Below are 18,474 nucleotides of genomic sequence, written 5' to 3'. Positions count from 1 at the left end.
TCTCCTGGTCCCGAGGTCATCCTGCCTCAGCTCTCGCCAGCTGCCCACCCCTGCTGCCCAGCAGCACCCAGCCCCATCAATCTCTCCTTTTTCTTTTTTTGTCTTTTGTCTTTTTAAGACTGCACCCACGGCATATGGAGGTTCCCAGGCTAGGGGTCCATTCGGAGCTGCAGCTGCTTGGCTATGCCACAGTCACAGCCACAGCAACACCAGATCCGAGCCGTGTCTGCAGCCCACACCACAGCTCATAGCAATGCTGCGTCCTTAACCCACTGATTCAGGCCAGGGATCAAACCTGCGTCTTCAGGGATGCTAGTCGGGTTCGTTAACCACTGAGCCACTACAGGAACTCCCAATCCCTCCTTTTTCTTGCAACATTTCCTTCTCTCCCTCCCCTCTCCTCACACCTAGCTCTCAGTGTTGGTCTGCCCTGGATCTTTGCCTGGGTCCATAGCTCTCTACCAGCCACAGCTGACCGCCAGATTTCAGGGTGCCTGTCACTGAGCTCCTGGCTTCAACATGCTACCACCTACTTATCTCCTCTCCCCAACCTGGGTGGTTAATAGGGAATTCAAATGAAATTCAGGCCAAAGAGTTCTCCTAAGTTTCGTATCCACCACCATCCACCTGGCTGCTCTGGACCTGGGGGTCACCCCACTCATCTGCATCTGATCCATGAGCAAGTTTTGTTGGATTGACCTTCAAAGCAGAACTCAGGGAGTTCCTGTTGTGGCACAGTGGAAACAAACCCAACTAGTATCCATGAGGATGCAGGTTCGATCCCTGCCCTCATTCAGTGGGTCATGGATCTGGCGTTGCTGTGATCTACGGTGTAGGTCGAAGACGTGGCTCAGATCCCACGTTGCTGTGGCTGTGGTGTAGGCTGGCAGCTGCAGCTCTGATGTGACCCTAGCCTAGGAACCTCCATATGCCACAGGTGTGGCCTTAAAAAGCAAAAACAAACAAATGACAAAAAAATCCAAAGTAGAACTCAGTTCTGCCCACTTGCACCACCTGCCGGGTCCATCATCTGGCTTTTCTCTTTCTTTCTTTCTTTTTTTTTTTAGGGCTGCATTCACAGCATATGGAAGTTCCCAGGCTAGGGGTTAAATCAGAGCTACAGCTGTCAGCCTACACCACAGCCACAGTAACACCCTATCCCTGATCCACCAATAGAGGCCAGGGATCGAACCTACATCTCATGGTTACTAGTCGGATTCATTCCCGCTGTGCTACAACGGGAGCTCCTCATCTGGCCTTCTGACTTGTCTCCATCCACTATCCATTCTCCACCTCCAATGGCTTTTCATGGCATTTAGGAAAAATACAAACAAGCAAACAAATAAAAGCAAGCTCCTTGCTGTGGCCCAGGGAAGTAGAGGTGTGGGGCAGGGCATGCTGTTCACCCGGCACCTGCCTGTTTCCCACCTCATCCCAGAGGAGGTCCACTCCAGTGGCTGCCAGTTGTTCCTCTGACACAGCCGGCCCTCACCTCCCTCCAGGCCTGGAGAGTCTGGGGGCCTGGAAAGCGTGTCCACAGCTCTTTCTGCAGCTCAGTTCAACCTTCAGCTCTGAGAGGACTTTCCTGGTCGCACCATCTTAAAGTAAGTTTCTGCGTCCAGCACAGATCCTCATGGTCCCCAACTCTGCAGTACAAGCTTCATTCTTCTTACGTTACTGCCTGGGCCCTGTCTCCCAGGCTAGACTGGGGTCTCCCTGAGAGCAGGGCTGCGTATCTTCACCAGTGCAGCACTGGTGCAGTAGGTGCTCAGTAAAACCATGATAATTTGAGCACATGCCCAGCAAGTCCATGTGCAGTTCCTGGACACTCTTGAGCCCTGAAACTCCCCGGATTGTCATTTCCATCCTCCATCCTCCATTGCTACGCAGGTTGGCTGAGCAGACACTCGTGATTTCCTCTGCCTCCTTCCTGTTGCCTGGACTTCTCAGACATTAATCAAGTCCTTGTATTTCTGCTTCTAAATCTGCTCTGTCCTGCTGCCCTCACCTTCCTTGGACCCTCGGCAGGCATGGCTTCCCCTATCTTGCAGCTTTCAGCTTTGCCTGGAGTCTCCCGGGTTTTACGAGTGTCTTGGGGCTTCTGGTGGCCCCACACAGGCAGCCTCAACCAGCATTCCCAGCCCCTCACGGTCCTTCTCCAGTGGTGTCTGTGCTGTTCCTGGGAAGAGCTGCTGTTCCCACTGCTTTCCCTCCAGCGATGCTGGAGGGGGCTGATGGAGGGAACAGGCCTCCACTGGCCTCCCCTCTCCCCTGAGGGATGCCTCTAGGCCCCCTGGGTAGATGGGAGGAAGACCCCTCCTGCTCAACTAACAGAGCATGAAGGCTTCTCCCAGTTGCCATCCACCCCTCTGAGAGAAAGACCCCACAGGGGCAGCCGGGAAGGCAAGGAGCCCTGCGGAGGGCCAGTGAGGCCCTGCTTCCCTCAGGACGACATCTCTGTGCCTCCCCCCATATTCACAGTCTGAATCTAGCACTGGCTAGGGGGCTAATGGCTCTCTGCTCAGGGATTCTAGCTGACCAGCAGGCTGTTGAGCAGGAAGGTTCCAGAGCTGCCCCCCTGCCTTCATGTCAGGCCCCTCTGCCTTCTGACCTGGGTTCCAGTTCCACAGCTCAGCTTCTCAGCCAGGCAACCCCTGGCAGAGAAACACCAGTAGACACTGACCTACTTCTGCTCATCCTGCTCCAGGGCGTCCCTAAAGGGGCCAGGAATCTGCATTCCCACCAAAGCTGGCTCTAAACTTCCCCGCCCTCATCTACCCCTAGGCCCCACCTCATTCGAACCCTATCACCAGCCTATCTTCTAGCTAAGAGTCCAGGTCGTGGCATGCTCCTGGCCCTCACTGCCCTCCTCAGCCTTTATCTGTATCCTCGGCCTCATCCAGGGCTCTCATTCTCACTGGTCCCGGTGTCAAGGAGCAGCCCAAGCTTCTGCCTCGAGTTCACCATTCAGGGCTGACACTGCCAGTGGCCCCATTTCAGGCTGCCTTTCAGAAGACAGAGGAAGCTGGAAGCAGAGAGGAAAAGTTAATGGGGAGGCACAGGGCAATAGCCTCAGGCAAGACCTCTAGTCTTTTTGGGTCTTTTTTTAATCTATAAAACAGAGCTTGAAATCCACTCTTTAGCTAGAAAAATTCCATGAATTTTTGATTATCAAAACATCTTTCCTTTTCCTGTTATCCTTATTTTGCTATTATTTGTACATTCACCCAGCCATGAAATTTCAGAGCAAGATGTGAAGCTTCTGAAAAATTTGAAGCTATGAAGGAAAAAAAGGAAACTTCTTTATCAGCATGGGAAAAATGATAGGATAAAATGGAAATATATTCCTGCTTTATTTGGCTAGTGCTTTTTTTTTTTTTAACAGATTTATAATCATTTATTCGTTTGGCATACTATTTGTTAACTCTGATCCAACTTTTTAAAGCAAATTCTTTTGGCTGGTTGGTTTAGCAATGCAGAGGCCTGGGGAAAACAGGAATACTTTGTGGATAAACAAATTTATTTTTCTTCAGATTTTTGGAGAATGAAACAACAACAACATTTTGGAATTGTTTCAAAATGTTAGGTTTTTTTCCACTTTGGCTTTTTCCACTTCTACCTTAAGGTCATCCCTTCACCCTTGTCTAATTAGTCATTTCATCTGTCAACTGTTTCTTCAAAATAACTCTCTAGTTGGTCTACCTCTTATCCCCACCAATGTGAAGTAACATTACAGTCTACACAGTCTTTCTTTTATTTAGGAAAAAAAAATATCAACTATCACCCAGGCTCCTCTGGAACAGCAGTATTCCTGGGTGTATAGAGGCAGGAGAGAGCCTTTTCTCCATCTTCGGAGGAGGGGGCCAGTTATCTTGTGGATAGAACATTTTCAAGTTAAACTTTTTCCTCCCTTGGTTCAAAGTCATCACCACAGTGTCACCCTTGCCCTAAGAGAACACTGTGTTTGCTAGCAGTTGTGATAGAAAAGACTGGCTAAAAGCAAAAAATTTTAATTCAAATAGATTATCTGATTTTAACAGAAAAATCTCAGAAGTGGCCTCCAGGGGGATGTACAATGCTGATCTCGGGGTGCAAACTCTTCCTTGGGGAACTGGGCTCCCCAGTGCTGTTGGAGGGGCCCTCATAAGGCTGCAGTGATGCCCGGCCATGCCAATCAGAATACTTCTGACCATGGCGACTGATTTAGGGATGAGAATGTGACCTCAAACTCTGGGGCTGCCTCTGGAGAGGGAGGTTGGGTCTTGCCTTAGGGGTGTTGGGGCTGCTGGTGGCGTAGAGGAAGCTTACTGCCATGGGACAGTGAAGCTAGTAAGGATGGGGAAAGGGCTCTGATGAGACCACCTGAACTTGAATCTGGTACCACCCTGCGTCCTGCTGAACTTGAAGGTGGAACCACCCTGGACTCCTCTTAGAGCAACCAAGCAGCTCTTTCCCCTTCTGTCATGAGCTGGAAGTGGGGCTATGGTCAGGTTTGCTTTGGGCATGACTGTTCTAGATTGTATCATAGAAATGAATACATCAGCATTTCTCTCCTCAGAGAAACTTCTCATTTTCAGCAGTTCCACTTTCTGGAGCATCCAAAGCCAAGACCACCTTCCCAGCCCTCTCGGGGAAGCTGCACCCTCCTTTTCAGGCCAGCTCCCCAATCTTCCCAGTAGAGCCCTTCCCTCAGCCAGAGGCCTCAGTGCTGAGAGTTGGGCAGGAAGCAGGTCTCTGCAGATGCTGCCTCTTGGTGGTGCCCCTTCCTAGTCAACTCATCCCAGCCCAGGTAGGGGATGTGAGTGGCAGGCCTGCACGGGGCCCCCAGAGCTCTGGGGGTCCTATCGACCTCTTCCTCAGACCATGCGGTTCCAAGGCTGGCGACCTGGGGACAGACAGGCGGGGTGCTCAGCTCTAACTGGGCGAGAGCAGTGGCTTTGCCACCTGGGCAAACTACTGACCTTTCATGCTTACTCACCCCCATGTGTTAAGCAGGACTGGGTAGCCACCTGGAGGGGCTTCGACTGGGATTAAACTGAGGGACCAGCCTGTGCAGCAATGGTTTGAGCAGCAGCTGACCCCAGTGGGATGCCCTGAGGGACAAGAGAGGGTGGGGGTGGTGGATGTGGCTCAGGGGCAGGGCATGAGGGTGGGAGAGCTTATCTTTGGGGCCCCGGGAGACCCCGATGCCCAAAGCCAGCTTCCCTGAGCCCCTCCTTGGGATCTGGGGCTCCCTGAGAGTGCCCACCCCAAGTTGTGGTGTGGGCTGCTCGCTCAGGGGTCCAGGGTCTGGGGAAGGGAGTGCAAGTCCCAGTTCGCCTCAAAGAGGCATCCTAGGGGAAAGCCGTGGCCACCACCTCACCCACCAGGGACACTTCAGGACCACAGCAATAGGGACTACTGGAGGCCTTGCTTATTCAGTGATAGTTTATTGGTCCTTAGCATTACGTCTCAGTTAACAAGGTAAATTCACATAACACAACTGCAGGTAAAAACATGAAAATAATATAAAAATAAATTGAAGGCTACTTTTATATATTTACTGAAGTAAGTAGTATAATAAATACTATAATAAGCAAAAAGCTTCAATCACACATTGTTTCACTGAAGTTACAGTAGTGTTTGTAAATAGTTTTAAAATTTAAGTTACAAATATTAAAGCATTGAAAAACTAGTATAAAAGTGAATTTTGGCACGTAAGTGAGCTCTTCTGTCATTAATATTTGACAACCTGGGACAATGAGGAAGCCATTTCTCACCTACTTGAGGTACAACTATTCATCTAGGTCAGCAACATGGCTGGAATACTTCATAGTTTACAATCTTTGAGTTAACTTTTCCCTTTTGAGAAGCCCAAAGAGCAAACCCAGAGCTTATTACTGTGCAAAAATTTTTCAAAATCCTAACAGAATTTAGGAGGGAACTTTTTCTTGTGACCCACAGGGCCTAGTGTCCAGGCCTCAGGTCAGAGCCCCCAGGACTCGGTGGGGCCAACTCCACTCCTTGCTAGTGGCCCCTTCCTTGGGGTGATCCCTTTTCTCCAATTTCTGCCTCCTCCTTCCAATCAAAAAAAAGAAAAATCCCACATCAAAATGTAAAATAACCCATAACTTCAGCGACTTCAACATTATCACACTCACTCGGGGTGATATAAAACTGAAGCTGCTAAAAAAAGAAAGTTGGCAAAAAGCATGTAAGCCCCTGGAGGATTTCTGCTTGTCCCTAAGAACCTGATGTCTCTGCTGGATCTCTGGTATCCACTTCGCAGGTCAAAATCTCAGCATCTTGGCCCCTCTCCTCTAGAGACAGCCTAGGACCCCATGGCTCCATCTGGAGCGCCCCGAGGAGTCAAGTGGATATGAAACTTCACAGTCAGAAACCAGAGGCCCTGAAGGTTCCACGAGGGCCAGAGCGAGGAGGAGGCCTCCCAGCCTCAGTCCTCAAAGAGCTCACACCATGCACCACTAGCGTGCCTCTTCACCAGGGCACCGCCAGTGGGCCCCAAGGAATGCCCTTTCACCAGTGTGCCCTTCACACACCCGAGCAGGCTGAGGAGCGTCTACGGAGGCCTCAGCCAGTTTTGCCTTTTTGGCTTTGAAACTTAACATTTTGACTTTTTTCAATCACAGTTTCATCTTCAAGTTGAGGTAATCACAGTTTCCCCTCAATGGGAGAGTTATTGGGACAGTGGGGCAAGTTGGTGAGAGAGCATTTCTATGGACAATGGTCAGAAACCAAGATCACCACGAGGTACAGCCCCACGCAGTGTTTAAGACCCGCTGTGACAGGCGGGCTCCGACCCCTCTTTAAAAACTCTTGTGCAGCAGCCAGGAAATGGCTCGAGCTCCTAGAAGGAGAGCTTTCATTTCAATGTTCACAGCAATCCACCTAGGAGATTTTTAGATGGCCTGTGGTCCCCCCACCCCCACCCCCACCCCACCTCTCCCTTTTCTAAGACTGCTCAAGTCTGAGTTTTTAAAAAGAGCTCAGTAGAGCTAAAGGAAGCTACAGTAACTCATTGCTTATTTCATCAATTGCACTTAAGATCTATGTTATTGATTCTGAAGCAGAGGCAGGCCCGCTGTGGACCCCAGCCTCTGGCCAGCCAGAAGTGAAGCCTAAGAAGTCTGGGCCCTTGTCACCAGCAGCTTTGGGAGCTGGGACGGGAGCACATGGGCCTTATCAGGAGCTTTTCTTTATGCAAGAGTTCTTATTCAATGGTTTTTTTTTTGGCCGCACCTTGCAGCATGTGGAAGTTCCTGGGCGGGGCTTCGAACCCATGCTGCAGCTGTGACCTCCGCCACAGCTGCGACAATGCTGGATCCGTAACCTGCTGTGCCACACGGGAACTTCCTGTTTAATGGTATTTGGAGTTTCGTTCATCTGGCTTCAAATCCAACTTTTGTTCCTAATGTAAGTATATTTCACTAACAAGCCCTTAACAAGTGCTTTACCACTTGCATGCAGGCCTCTGTGTGACAGACCACATGTGCTCCATCATTTTTCTGTCTCTCTTCTTTGCCAGAGCCCTTTCTCAAAAGCCCCTCAACATTACTAGAAACTTTGCTGGTTTTGCCTATGTGCTTCTTCCTAAGGCATGCAAAAAATATGTGAAATTCAGGAAGCATTTACAATCTATGCAGCTGAGGCGCTGAAGTCCTAACAGACATCACCCATGCATCTGTGCTGTGATCTCCCTCTGCCCCACACTAATTCTGGAGGTCAGGCATGGGATGCACTTGTAATTCCCCTCCGCTTTTGAGTCCAGCTGAATACAAAGCTACTAGAAGGAATTCTAACTTGGATATTGGAATTCTTTGAAATTCCTGGGCCTCAGGAGCCAAACAAGTCCAGGGTCAGCAATGACGCTTGGGAACATGAGCTTCCTGAATGTTGTGCCTGAACACCAGGCCTTCCCTGGCAAGACTGAGGGGAGGTATGGGTGGTGGAGACTGAACCCCTTTCAAGGATGCCTCTAAGTGATAAGAACCCTGGGCTTAAGACTATGAAGCCGTAGGACACTGCTCTTAACAGTGAGGCAAAGCATCGCCAGCGAGGCCCGAGCAGCAGTTTTTCTCATCCCTGACTTAGTCAAACCAGAGTGATGTCATGAGGGGAGCTCAAAACCAATCTCGACGGGGGCTGCTTGTGTCAGTTCAAAAGTCACACACTTCTGGGAAGCAACAAGTCTTTCCCTTCAGTTTACTCCTCGAGGGAAAATTTCTCCTTTTAGAACAAGCTAGTGACCTCGGCCCAATTTGCTAGCTCTATGCGTTGAGATTGGCCAGAGCTTGTGCTGCTCCCTCCAGGACGGGGCCCAGGGCCAGCAGGGCCCGAGCCTTCCACAGAGAGGGCCTAAGCAGGGAGGAAGGCACTCCACTGGGGTGGAGGGCTCTCCTGGGACGGTGTCTGAGGCTTGAGGCCTGTGGTGGCCCAGCCCCCCAGGCATAGTCACAGTTTGGGCAGCCAGCATTCTTTCTGACCCCTACAGCAGCTACTCTTCGTGATCCAAATGCTTCTCCCCACCCTTACACAGTGCTGCCACGGCCCCCAAGAGACACTGTTATCAGGACTGCCGACTGCACACAAAGGACAATTCCTGTCTGGTCATCCTCTATGAGGACCCCCCTCCCCTGCCAAATCACTGGTGCAGGTGATGCTCTTCAGCGCTGTATAGACAATAAAGACAACATGCACTCAAGCCGGCACACAAAGGCCATGGAGAACAAAGACAGCCCCTCCTGGGAGGGGGCTCTGGAAGAGCTGAGGTTAAGACATCCTGCTTCTAAACGTCCACCTCCAGGGTGGACACCCTGCAGCCTTCCTCTAGGGTTTCTGCTCAAAGAGGTCATGATATTCCTGCTGCTCCAGCTCCCGGTTATACTTCTCGATTTCCCGGTTGGCTTCTTCCACGTAGTCATTCATGAACTGGTCCATGACTGGCAACTCATTAAGGAACAAAGCTCTGAGCCTGGGGGCCAAGGGAGCAGCCCTGATCAGAGGAATCTGTGGACACGTGAGGCAGGGAACACTGAAGTAGTAAGAGTCCAGCTTGCACAGAGGGTACCTGACAGGCCTATTTTGGTTTGTTTTTTGGTCTTTTTAGGGCCGCACCACGGCATATGGAGGTTCCCAGGCTAGGGGACGAATCGGAGCTACAGCTGCCAGCCTACACCACAGCCACTGCAACTTGGGATCTGAACCATGTCTGTGACCTACACCACAGTTCAGGGCAAAGTCAGATCTGTAACCCACTGAGCAAGGCCAGGGATTGAACCTGCGTCCTCACGGGTACCAGTTGGGTTTGTTATCACTGAGCTATGACGGGAACTCCCCGACAGGCTTTTTTAACACACTGGCAGCACCACAGCTACAAAGACTGTGATGGGGGTTGGCAGAAGGCCCTTCATGGGCTCTTAGAACTGAGCCCTCCAGCGTTCACTGGCACACAGCAGCACCCCATCCATCTTTTCCAGATTAGTATTATAATCAGACCGAGGCTCCAACTTGTTAATCATAACTCCCTGGTGACCAGAGGATGTCACCACAGCTGCATTTAAACTACAACTCTCAGAGTAACCTCAGCCATCACTGAATGAAGGAGAAATGTAATTTTAATGACTCAAAGAGGACAAGATGAAAAGTCAGCCTCTGTGGCTTGCTGTGTACTCCTGGAACCCAACCTGTGTCAGGCACTGGGTTGTAATGGCTCTAGCAGACACCCTTTTAAGGCCAGACTTTCACACACCCCCAGTCTCTCTGCCCCAGATTTCAAGGATACGTGGGTGAAAATCAGTCTTGTCACCAAAGAAGTTGACAAACTGGGTGCCATTATAAAAGTAGCCTGCAGGTAGGGGATCCAGGTGGCGTTTCACCTGTAGGAAGAGCTCTGTTAGAATTATCTGACCATTTCCTATCATTCACTCATTCATTAAAAACAAAACCAAACAAGCCTATTACCTGCTCAAAACAGCCCACTTTGCCCTCCAGGGCATTGACCCCGTCTCCTCAGCAGCTGTCAAACAATGACTGATGGGGTTGCTCCATCTCTCAGTAAGAACTCTAAGAGTTCCTAATGGGATTAGGCCTCAGCTGCCCACAGTGGTACTGGTCTGCCAATACACCTTTCCCTTCCCTTTCACTTTCCCACCTTCCTATTAGTGTCTTCCAGAATCACTTCCAAAATAAACTACCTGTAGTCAAATTCCTGATTAAGGTCTGTTTCTGGAGAAACACACACTGCAAGGACTACCTCCTGAGGTGGCCACGGTGTCCTCACCAGAACACCCAGAGCTGCCCAGCCCTAGAGTCGGATATGAAGGGCCCCCCTCAAGACCAAAGCAGGGGCTCCTGGCCTCCCAGAGTCCTGCCTCCCTATCCCTACTGGAACTAGTAACACAGCTCATGCTGAGACCTGGACTCTCTGCCCCTTTTAGTCTTTGCCCCCATGCCCATCAGGCGAAGGTCTCAGTGGGATGGGGATTGGGGCGGAGCCTGGGAGTCAGCCCGGAGTCTCAGAGGGCTTGTCCAGGGGCCTCTCATGCTCAGGATTCCACAACCTGTCCATGAGCAGCTTCTGGATCCTGGCAGTTTTTACCTGGCCCCTTGCTGGTTTACCTGTGGTTTATCTATCCCAGAAGAATGGGAGGACTTCTGCAGCTGCTCACAGGGTGACAAAACAGAGTCCACGTCACCTGTTCCTTCCACAGGTGGTTCCCCTTAAACATGTGTCCACGTCATCCCAGGGGTCATCCTGCCTTCATCCTCACCAAGGCTGCCAAGGCCAGAATGGCTGAGGCTTTTCTTTACCCAGCTCCCCTCTGTGGCCTGAGAGAAGCAGGACTCCAGCACGCCTTACAAACAGCTGCCTCGCTTGGGAATCCCAAAGGATGGAGTTGCGGAAGAACAGACTTGGGACACTACGGGGACTTCGGCCTCCGGGGCAGGTACTCACATGGATGTTCCTGATCTCCTGCTGGGTCAGCATCCCCCTGGTCTTCAGGGCTTTCCTCTGCGGCTTCTGTGCAGAGATGTAAGGAGGGGTCAGGTCCCAACAGAGCTGATGGAGAACATGGGAGGGTGAGGGCTCAGGGCTCTGGGGGCCAGTTATGTGACTAAGATGCCAGCAGGGGGGAAAGCACAAAGACTGTCAGGGCTCGTTTCCTAAATCTGGCCACCTCTCTGCCCCTTTAGAAGACCGATTTCCCACCACAGGGTCCTGTGTGCCAAGGGAGCAAGTGGCAGAAGAGAGACTCATGCTTTTGCAAATAGACATGTTTCTTCCTCTTTGCAGATTCTCAGCTCTAAGCCCCACCAGTGACAGATGTGCAGACAAAGGAACAACTGGAGGGGCCACAGTCAAATACCATTTAAGAGTTTATCCAGGGAGTCTGAAAAAGACACAAGCTGTAGGCAGCCCTTCCTTAGTATAAAAACAGGTTCCAACTGAACATCTACAGAAGACCCAGGCCCCAGTCAACTCTATTTCCAGAGTTCTAGGATAAGCTTAACCTCTGAGACTGTGCTGAGAAGCTTAAGCACCCAAAGCTTGTAGCATATTAGAAGATTTTTTTCTTTGTCGTACTGGCTAAGGATGTTCCTGTGACTGTGTCTGCAAGCCTCCTCCTCCCCCGTAGGTGATGTGTCTCCCGGGCCTCTGAGCTCACTGCTGTCAATGCCTCGAGTCTTGTTGTGCAAAGGTCTCTAAGCTTATCTTTGTTGTTTCTCCTTTCTAGAAAGAGATTCAAAGTACAGGAGATTCTGGGCTCAGAACACAGGAGAGCCTTTGGATTAGGTTCAGATAAGATGACACTGTGAGTTTAGAATACCAGCCTGATCCAGGGTCCAAGAGGAACGATGAGGTTTTACCTAGGTGCTAGTTAAGCCACCTAGTTAAGTCAATTCCAGTCTACCTGGAAATGGCTGTGAGACCTGGGCTCACAGGGTAGGAAGTAAAACAAGGTTGCCTAGTCTGTCCCAGTGGCTTTCCTCCCACTCTGAGTCCCTGAAACTGCTGGCTGAGCCTGTGGGGGGGGAGAGGGGGAAAGCAGTGGGGAGGTCTCAGGGAGAAGGTGCAGGGGCTCCTGCCTCAGGGCCGGTAGCAACCCTGAGGTGTCTGGTCGCAATGGTGCCAGGTCTGGGCTTCGGAACCCACCTGCTTAGCTGACTGCCGCAGCCAGTCCTTGACACTTTCTTCCTTCAGGGAGCAGCCGATGAACACAAGGTAGCATTCTTGCTGCCCGCTACCGCCTTGAGGTGTGCTTCTGGAGTCAGGTGGTGGCGTGGGTCCCTCCAAAATTGGCATGATGCTCAAGGAATTGGCCAGAGTGTTGTGGCAGACCTCCATGGTCCTCTCGGAGTCTGCAAGGAGAAGAGGTAGCCCCTGAGCCCCTGTCCCAAAAGGATAAGGCTAAGCCTGCAATAGTGCAGCTGACTGGGGACAGATTCACGAGACATGTAAGAGGGAGAACTGACATGACTGGAAGCAAGTCAGAAAGGATGAAGAGAGGGAGAAAGAGTGACTGGGTGGACACCATTAACCCAGGAGGAGACTACAAGAGGAACAAAAGATCTGCAGGTAGAAGAAGAAAAGGAGTTTGACTCTGTGGCATTTGTCTCTAAGACTACAGGGCCCTGAGTGGGAGACGTCCATGCAGTCATTAGGAGGGGATGGCTGGGGTCACCCCTGTGGAAGAGGTAGCTGAGGAGAAACAAGGAAAACCCCCTTGGTAGAGCAGGTCTCAGCTGAAGCCTGAGAGGCCAAGGGAGGTGAGCAAGGCCAAGAGTAGAAGTGCTGCAGGAGGCTCACAGGGGTGGGAACAGGAGAGATGTGATCAGGATTATAGGCGAAGGAGCTAGGCGCTAGGACTTACTGGAGACACAAGAAAAGGGCCAGGTTCCCTCAAAAGCCATGATGAGAAAGGGATCGAGAACAAAGAGAGGTTAACCTTGAACAAGAAAGGGATAAAGAGTCAGTCTAGGAGTTCCCGTCGTGGCGCAGTGGTTAAAGAATCCGACTAGGAACCATGAGGTTGCGAGTTCGATCCCTGGCCTTGCTTAGTGGGTTGAGGATCTGGCATTGCCATGAGCTGTGGTGTGGTTCGCAGACGTGGCTCGGATCCCATGTTGCTGTGGCTCTGGCGTAGGCTGGTGGCTACAGCTCTGATTCGATCCCTGGCCTAGGAACCTCCATATGCCGTGGGAACAGCTCAAGAAAATGCAAAAAGACGGAGAAAAAAAAAAAAAAAAAAAAAAGAGAGAGTCAGTCTAAATAAAGAAGAAAAGGAGGTAAGGATGGGGGAGGGGGAAGATGAAGGCATTAAGACCTCTGAAGCAGATGGGGGTGCTGTCTGTTTGAGCCTGAGGGAAGTGGGCTTGAGCAAGGGGCTTGTGGAGGGGGCCAAGGTTTCAGATTCAAGAACAGAAATGAAGCCAAAGGTTAAAGACCATGAGAGACTCTTTTAGGTAGGCTCTGTCATCTAATTCTCCTGTTTGAACCCAGACGATGCCATGCTTACAACTCTCAGCCCCTACAGCAGACACTCCTGGCTGCCCACCCAGCATCCCTCCTTCCTCCAATACCAATTCCCCATGGGTGATGGGTCCTGGAAGTCACGGCAACTCAATCCTTATCCAATTATCCAGTGAGGTAAGTCTGCTGAGGAACTGATAGACATCCACAGGAATCCAGCCTCTCATCAGCTGGATGATGGTGTGTTTGGATGTGACACCTACACCTGAAGCACCGCCTGGCAACCATGAGGGGTGGGAACCTGAGGAAAACACCAAGAATGAAAGAACACAAACCTACACTGAAGATGGGATTAAGCTGGAGGAGTAGAAGGCCTGGGCCTTGCCTTCTCTCATGAAACAATAAAATTACAATCAAATGCTGAACAAGCATCAATAAAATAGACTGGAAACCACTAAAAAAGATATCTTAGGAGTTCCTATCATGTCTCAGTGGTTAACAAATCCGACTGGGAAACATGAGGTTGCGGATTCGATGCCTGGCCTTGCTCAGTGGGTTAAGAACACAGTCCCACCCATCAGCATACAGGATGCCTAAAGACCCCCCAAGCATGTAGCTGCCTTTAATCACACCAGAGATGAAACCCCACCCACCAAAGGGATAAGAATCAGTTCCACCTACCAATGGTCAGGAACCAGTCCCTTGCCATCACGAAGCCTGCAGCAAGCCCCCATACCAACTTCAGCTACAAGGGGGGCAGACCTCAGAAGCAAGAGAGGCTACAACACTACTGTTTGCAAAAAGGAGACCACACTAAAAATCTATATAAAACGAAAGGCAGAAAATTATGACTCAGGAAAAAAAAGCCTAGAACAAGAAAAAAACCCCAGAAAAACAGCTAAGTCATCTGGAGATTACCAACCTCCATGAAAAAGACCTTATACTAATGATAGTAAAGATGACTCAAGATCTTAGAAGTAAACTGGAGGCAGCTTGATACTTTTTTTTTTGCTTTTTAGGGCCACACCTATGGTATGTGGATGTGCTCTGGCTAGGGGTCCAGTTGGAGCTGCAGCTGCTGGCTTACATCACAGCTATAGCAACTCGGGATCTGAGCCGCATCTGCGACTTAAGCTACAACTCACAGCAATACCAGATCCTTAACCACTGAGCAAGGGAGGCTAGGGATTGAACCTGCATCCTCATGGATACTAGTTGGGCTCATTTCTGCTGAGTCACAATGGGAACTCCCAAAGGTTGATAAATTACAAGACACATTGAAAAAAGAAATAGAAAATATAAAGGTTAATCAAGCAGAGATGCAAGATACAACAAATGAACTAAAAATTCACTAGAAGGAAACAAAAGCAGAACACAGGAGGCAGAAGAACAAGTAAGTGAGGTGGAAGAAAGACTGGTGAAAAACACTGATGTGGAACAGAAAAGAGAAAAGAGATTAAAAAGAAATGAAGACAATCTATAGAAATCTGGGACAACTTTAAATACACAAATACCCGTAATATAGAGGTGCCAGAAGGAGGAGAGAGAGAGAAAGGGCCATAGAAAATATCTGAAGAGGAGTTCCCGTCGTGGTGCAGTGGTTAATGAATCCGACTAGGAACCATGAGGTTGCGGGTTCGGTCGCTGCCCTTGCTCAGTGGGTTAACGATCCGGCGTTGCCGTGAGCTGTGGTGTAGGTTGCAGACGCGGCTTGGATCCCACGTTGCTGTGGCTCTGGTGTAGGCCGGTGGCTACAGCTCCAATTCAACCCCTAGCCTGGGAACCTCCATATGCTGTGGGAGCGGTTCAAGAAATAGCAACAACAACAAAAGACAAAAAAAAAAAAAAGAAAATATCTGAAGAGATAATAGCCAATACCTTTCCTAACATGGGAAAGGAATCACTCACTCAAAATTGGGATGCTCGAGTACCATGTAAGACAAATTCAAGGAGGAATGCCTCGAGACACATATTAATCAAACTGACCAAAATTAAAGACAAAGAGAGAATACTGAAAGCTGCAAGGGAAAAGAAGCAAATCATACAAAGGAACCCTGATAAGGTTTATCGGCTGATTTTTCAGCAGAAACTCTGCAGGTCGGAAAGGAGTGGCACAATATACTTGGAGTGATGAAAGGATAAACCTCCAACCAAGATTACTCTACCCAGCAAGGCTCTCATTCAGATTTGAAGGAGAAATGAAAACTTTACAGGCAAGCAAAAGCTAAGCAAATTCAGCACCACTAAACCAGCTTTACAACAAATACTAAAGGAACTTCTCTAGGTGGAAAAGAAAAGGCCATAACCAGAAACAAAAATAGCACAAATGACAAGGCTCACCAATAAAGGCATACATACAGTAAAGGTAGGAAATCATCCACATGCAAATACGCTACCAAAACCAGAAATCATGAGAAGAGGTACAAATGCAGGATACTGGAGATGCATTTCCAATTAAGAGACCAACAACTTAAAACTATCTTGTATATATACAGACTCCTATATCAAAACTTTATGGTAACCATAAACCAAAAGTCTACAACAGATATACACACAAGTAAGAAAAAGCAATTCAAAGAGATTCAGAACAAGAGAAAGGAAGAAAAAAGATCAACAAAACAAAATCCAAAACAATTAGTAAAATGGTAATAAGAACATACATATCAATAATTACCTTAGGAGTTCCCGTCGTGGCGCAGTGGTTAACGAATCCGACTAGGAACCATGAGGTTGCGGGTTCGGTCCCTGCCCTTGCTCAGTGGGTTAACGATCCGGCGTTGCCGTGAGCTGTGGTGTAGGTTGCAGACGCGGCTCGGATCCTGCGTTGCTGTGGCTCTGGCGTAGGCCGGTGGCTACAGCTCCGTTTCAACCCCTAGCCTGGGAACCTCCATATGCCGCGGGAGCGGCCCAAGAAATAGCAACAACAACAACAAAAGACAAAAGACAAAAGACAAAAAAAAAAAAAAAAAAAAAATCGAAAAAAAAATAATTACCTTAAATGTGTGAGTTCTCATTGTGGCTCAGTGGTTAATGAAACTGACTAGTATCCATGAGAATATGGGTTTGATTCCTAGACTTTCTCAGTGTGATAAAATTCTGGCGTTGCCATGAGCTGTGGTGCAGGTTGCAAACAAAGCTTGGATCCTGTGTTGCTGTGGCTGTGGTGTAGGCTGGCAACTATAGCTAGCTCCAATTTGACCTCTAGCCTAGGAACTTCCATACACCGTGGGTGTGGCCCTAAAAAGCCAAAAAAAAAAAAAAAAAAAAATTACCTTAAATGTTAAATGGAGCAAATGTCTCAACCTAAAAACAAGACGCATATATATGCTGTCTTCAAGAGACCCACCACTTTAGTTCTAGGGACACATACAAATTAAAAGTGAGAGGATGAAAGAAAATATCCCCATGCAAAAGGAAATCAAAAGAAAGCTGGAGTAAGCAATACTCATATCAAAATAGACCTTTAAGAATATTGTAAGAGACAAAGGACACTACATAATGATTAAGGATGAATCCAAGAAGATATAACAATTGTAAATATATACGCATCCGATATAGGATCATCTCAATACATAAGGCAACTGCTAACAACCTTAAAAGGAGAAATTGACAATAACACAATAATGGGGGGGACTTTAACACCCCACTTACAGCAATGGACAGATCATCCGACAGAAAATCAACAAGGAAACACAGGCCTTAAAGGATGCACTAGACCAGATGGACTTAATAGATATTTATAGAATATTCCATCCCAAACAGAAGAATACACATTTTTTTCAAGTGCACATGGAACATTCTCTAGGATAGATCACATTCTGGGCCACAAATCAACCTTGGGTAAATTTAAGAAAAGTGAAATCAGGAGTTCCTGTCATGGCTCAGGAGTTCCCAACTAGCATCCATGAAGACGTGGGTTTGACCCCTGGCCTCGCTCAGTGGATCCGGCGTTGCCATGTGCTGTGGTGTAGGTCACAGACATGGCTTGGGATCCTGTGTTATTGTGGCTGTGTCATAGGCCAGCAGCTACAGCTTAGATTCAACCCATAGCCTGGGAACCTCCACATGCCTTGGGTGTGGCCCTAAAAAGACAAAACAAACAAACAAAAACAAACCTCCAACAAACAAAAGCCCATGACCAGATGGCTTCATTGGTGAATTCTACCAACAATTTAGAGAAGAGTTAACGCCTATCCTTCTGAAACTATTCCAAAAAATTGCAGAGGAAGGAACACACTCATTCTATGAAGCCACCATCACCCTCATATCAAAAGCAGACAAAGATCGCCCCAAAAAGAAAATTACAGGCAAGTATCACTGATGAACATAGACGCAAAAATCCTCCACAAAATACTAGAAAACCAAATCCAGCAATGTTTTTTTTTTTGGGGGCATTTTTTAGAGCTGCACCTGTGGCACATGGAGGTTCCCAGGCTAGCCACCAGCCTATGTCACAGCTAAAATAATGCCACATCTGAGCTGCCTCTACGACCTACACCACAGCTCATGGCAACACAGAATCCTTAACCCACTGAGCAAGGCCAGGGATTGAACCCGAGTCCTCATGGATGCTAGTTAGATTCATTTCCACTGAGCTACGACAGGAACTCCCAGCAATACATTAAAAGGATCGTATACCAAGATCAAGTGTGATTTATTCCAGGGATGCAAAGATTCTTCAATATCCATAAAACAATCAGTGTGATACACATTAACAAGATGAAGAGTACGAACTACATGATCCTCTCGATAGATGCAGAAAAAACATTTGACAAAACCCAATACCCATTTCTGATAAAACCCCCCGGAAGGAGTTCCTGTTGTGGTTCAGTGGTAACAAACCCAACTAATACCCATGAGGATGTGGGTTCGATTCCTGGCCTCACTCAGTGAGTTAAGGATCTGATGCTGCCATGAACTGTAGTGTAGACTGCAGACATGGCTCAGATCTGGCGTTGCTGTGGCTGTGGTGTAGGCTGGCAGCTACAGCTCTGATTCAACCT

At 48.8% G+C, this 18,474-nt stretch overlaps 1 protein-coding gene across 5 annotated transcripts in view; it reads right to left on the bottom strand.

Annotated features, from left to right (window-relative positions):
* Positions 1–5,413: 5,413 nt before the first annotated feature.
* DNAAF9 (dynein axonemal assembly factor 9) overlaps positions 5,414–18,474 on the bottom strand; it is a 152,369-nt gene continuing 139,308 nt past the window's right edge. For 3 of the 5 annotated variants that reach the window (XM_021078125.2, XM_085003365.1, XM_085003367.1), the window contains exons 34-37: positions 12,155–12,360; positions 10,955–11,059; positions 9,782–9,875; positions 5,414–8,939 (exon numbers count right to left, since the gene is read on the bottom strand). In XM_021078125.2, the coding sequence (XP_020933784.2) occupies positions 8,827–8,939; positions 9,782–9,875; positions 10,955–11,059; positions 12,155–12,360 (518 nt within the window). In that variant the 3' untranslated portion in view covers positions 5,414–8,826. The remainder of the gene's footprint in view (positions 8,940–9,781; positions 9,876–10,954; positions 11,060–12,154; positions 12,361–18,474) is intronic. The other 2 variants (XM_021078124.2, XM_085003366.1) reach the window with 1 other exon arrangement.

This window comes from Sus scrofa, chromosome 17 (assembly GCF_054392235.1).
Source record: "Sus scrofa isolate SSC_HxYL_T2T_F1_AM1 chromosome 17, Sscrofa_HxYL_maternal_Yorkshire_Landrace_v2.0, whole genome shotgun sequence".
NCBI classification, from domain to species: domain Eukaryota; kingdom Metazoa; phylum Chordata; class Mammalia; order Artiodactyla; family Suidae; genus Sus; species Sus scrofa.
Note: the sequence above shows the minus strand (reverse complement) of the source record. Positions and strands in the feature narration are given on the sequence as shown.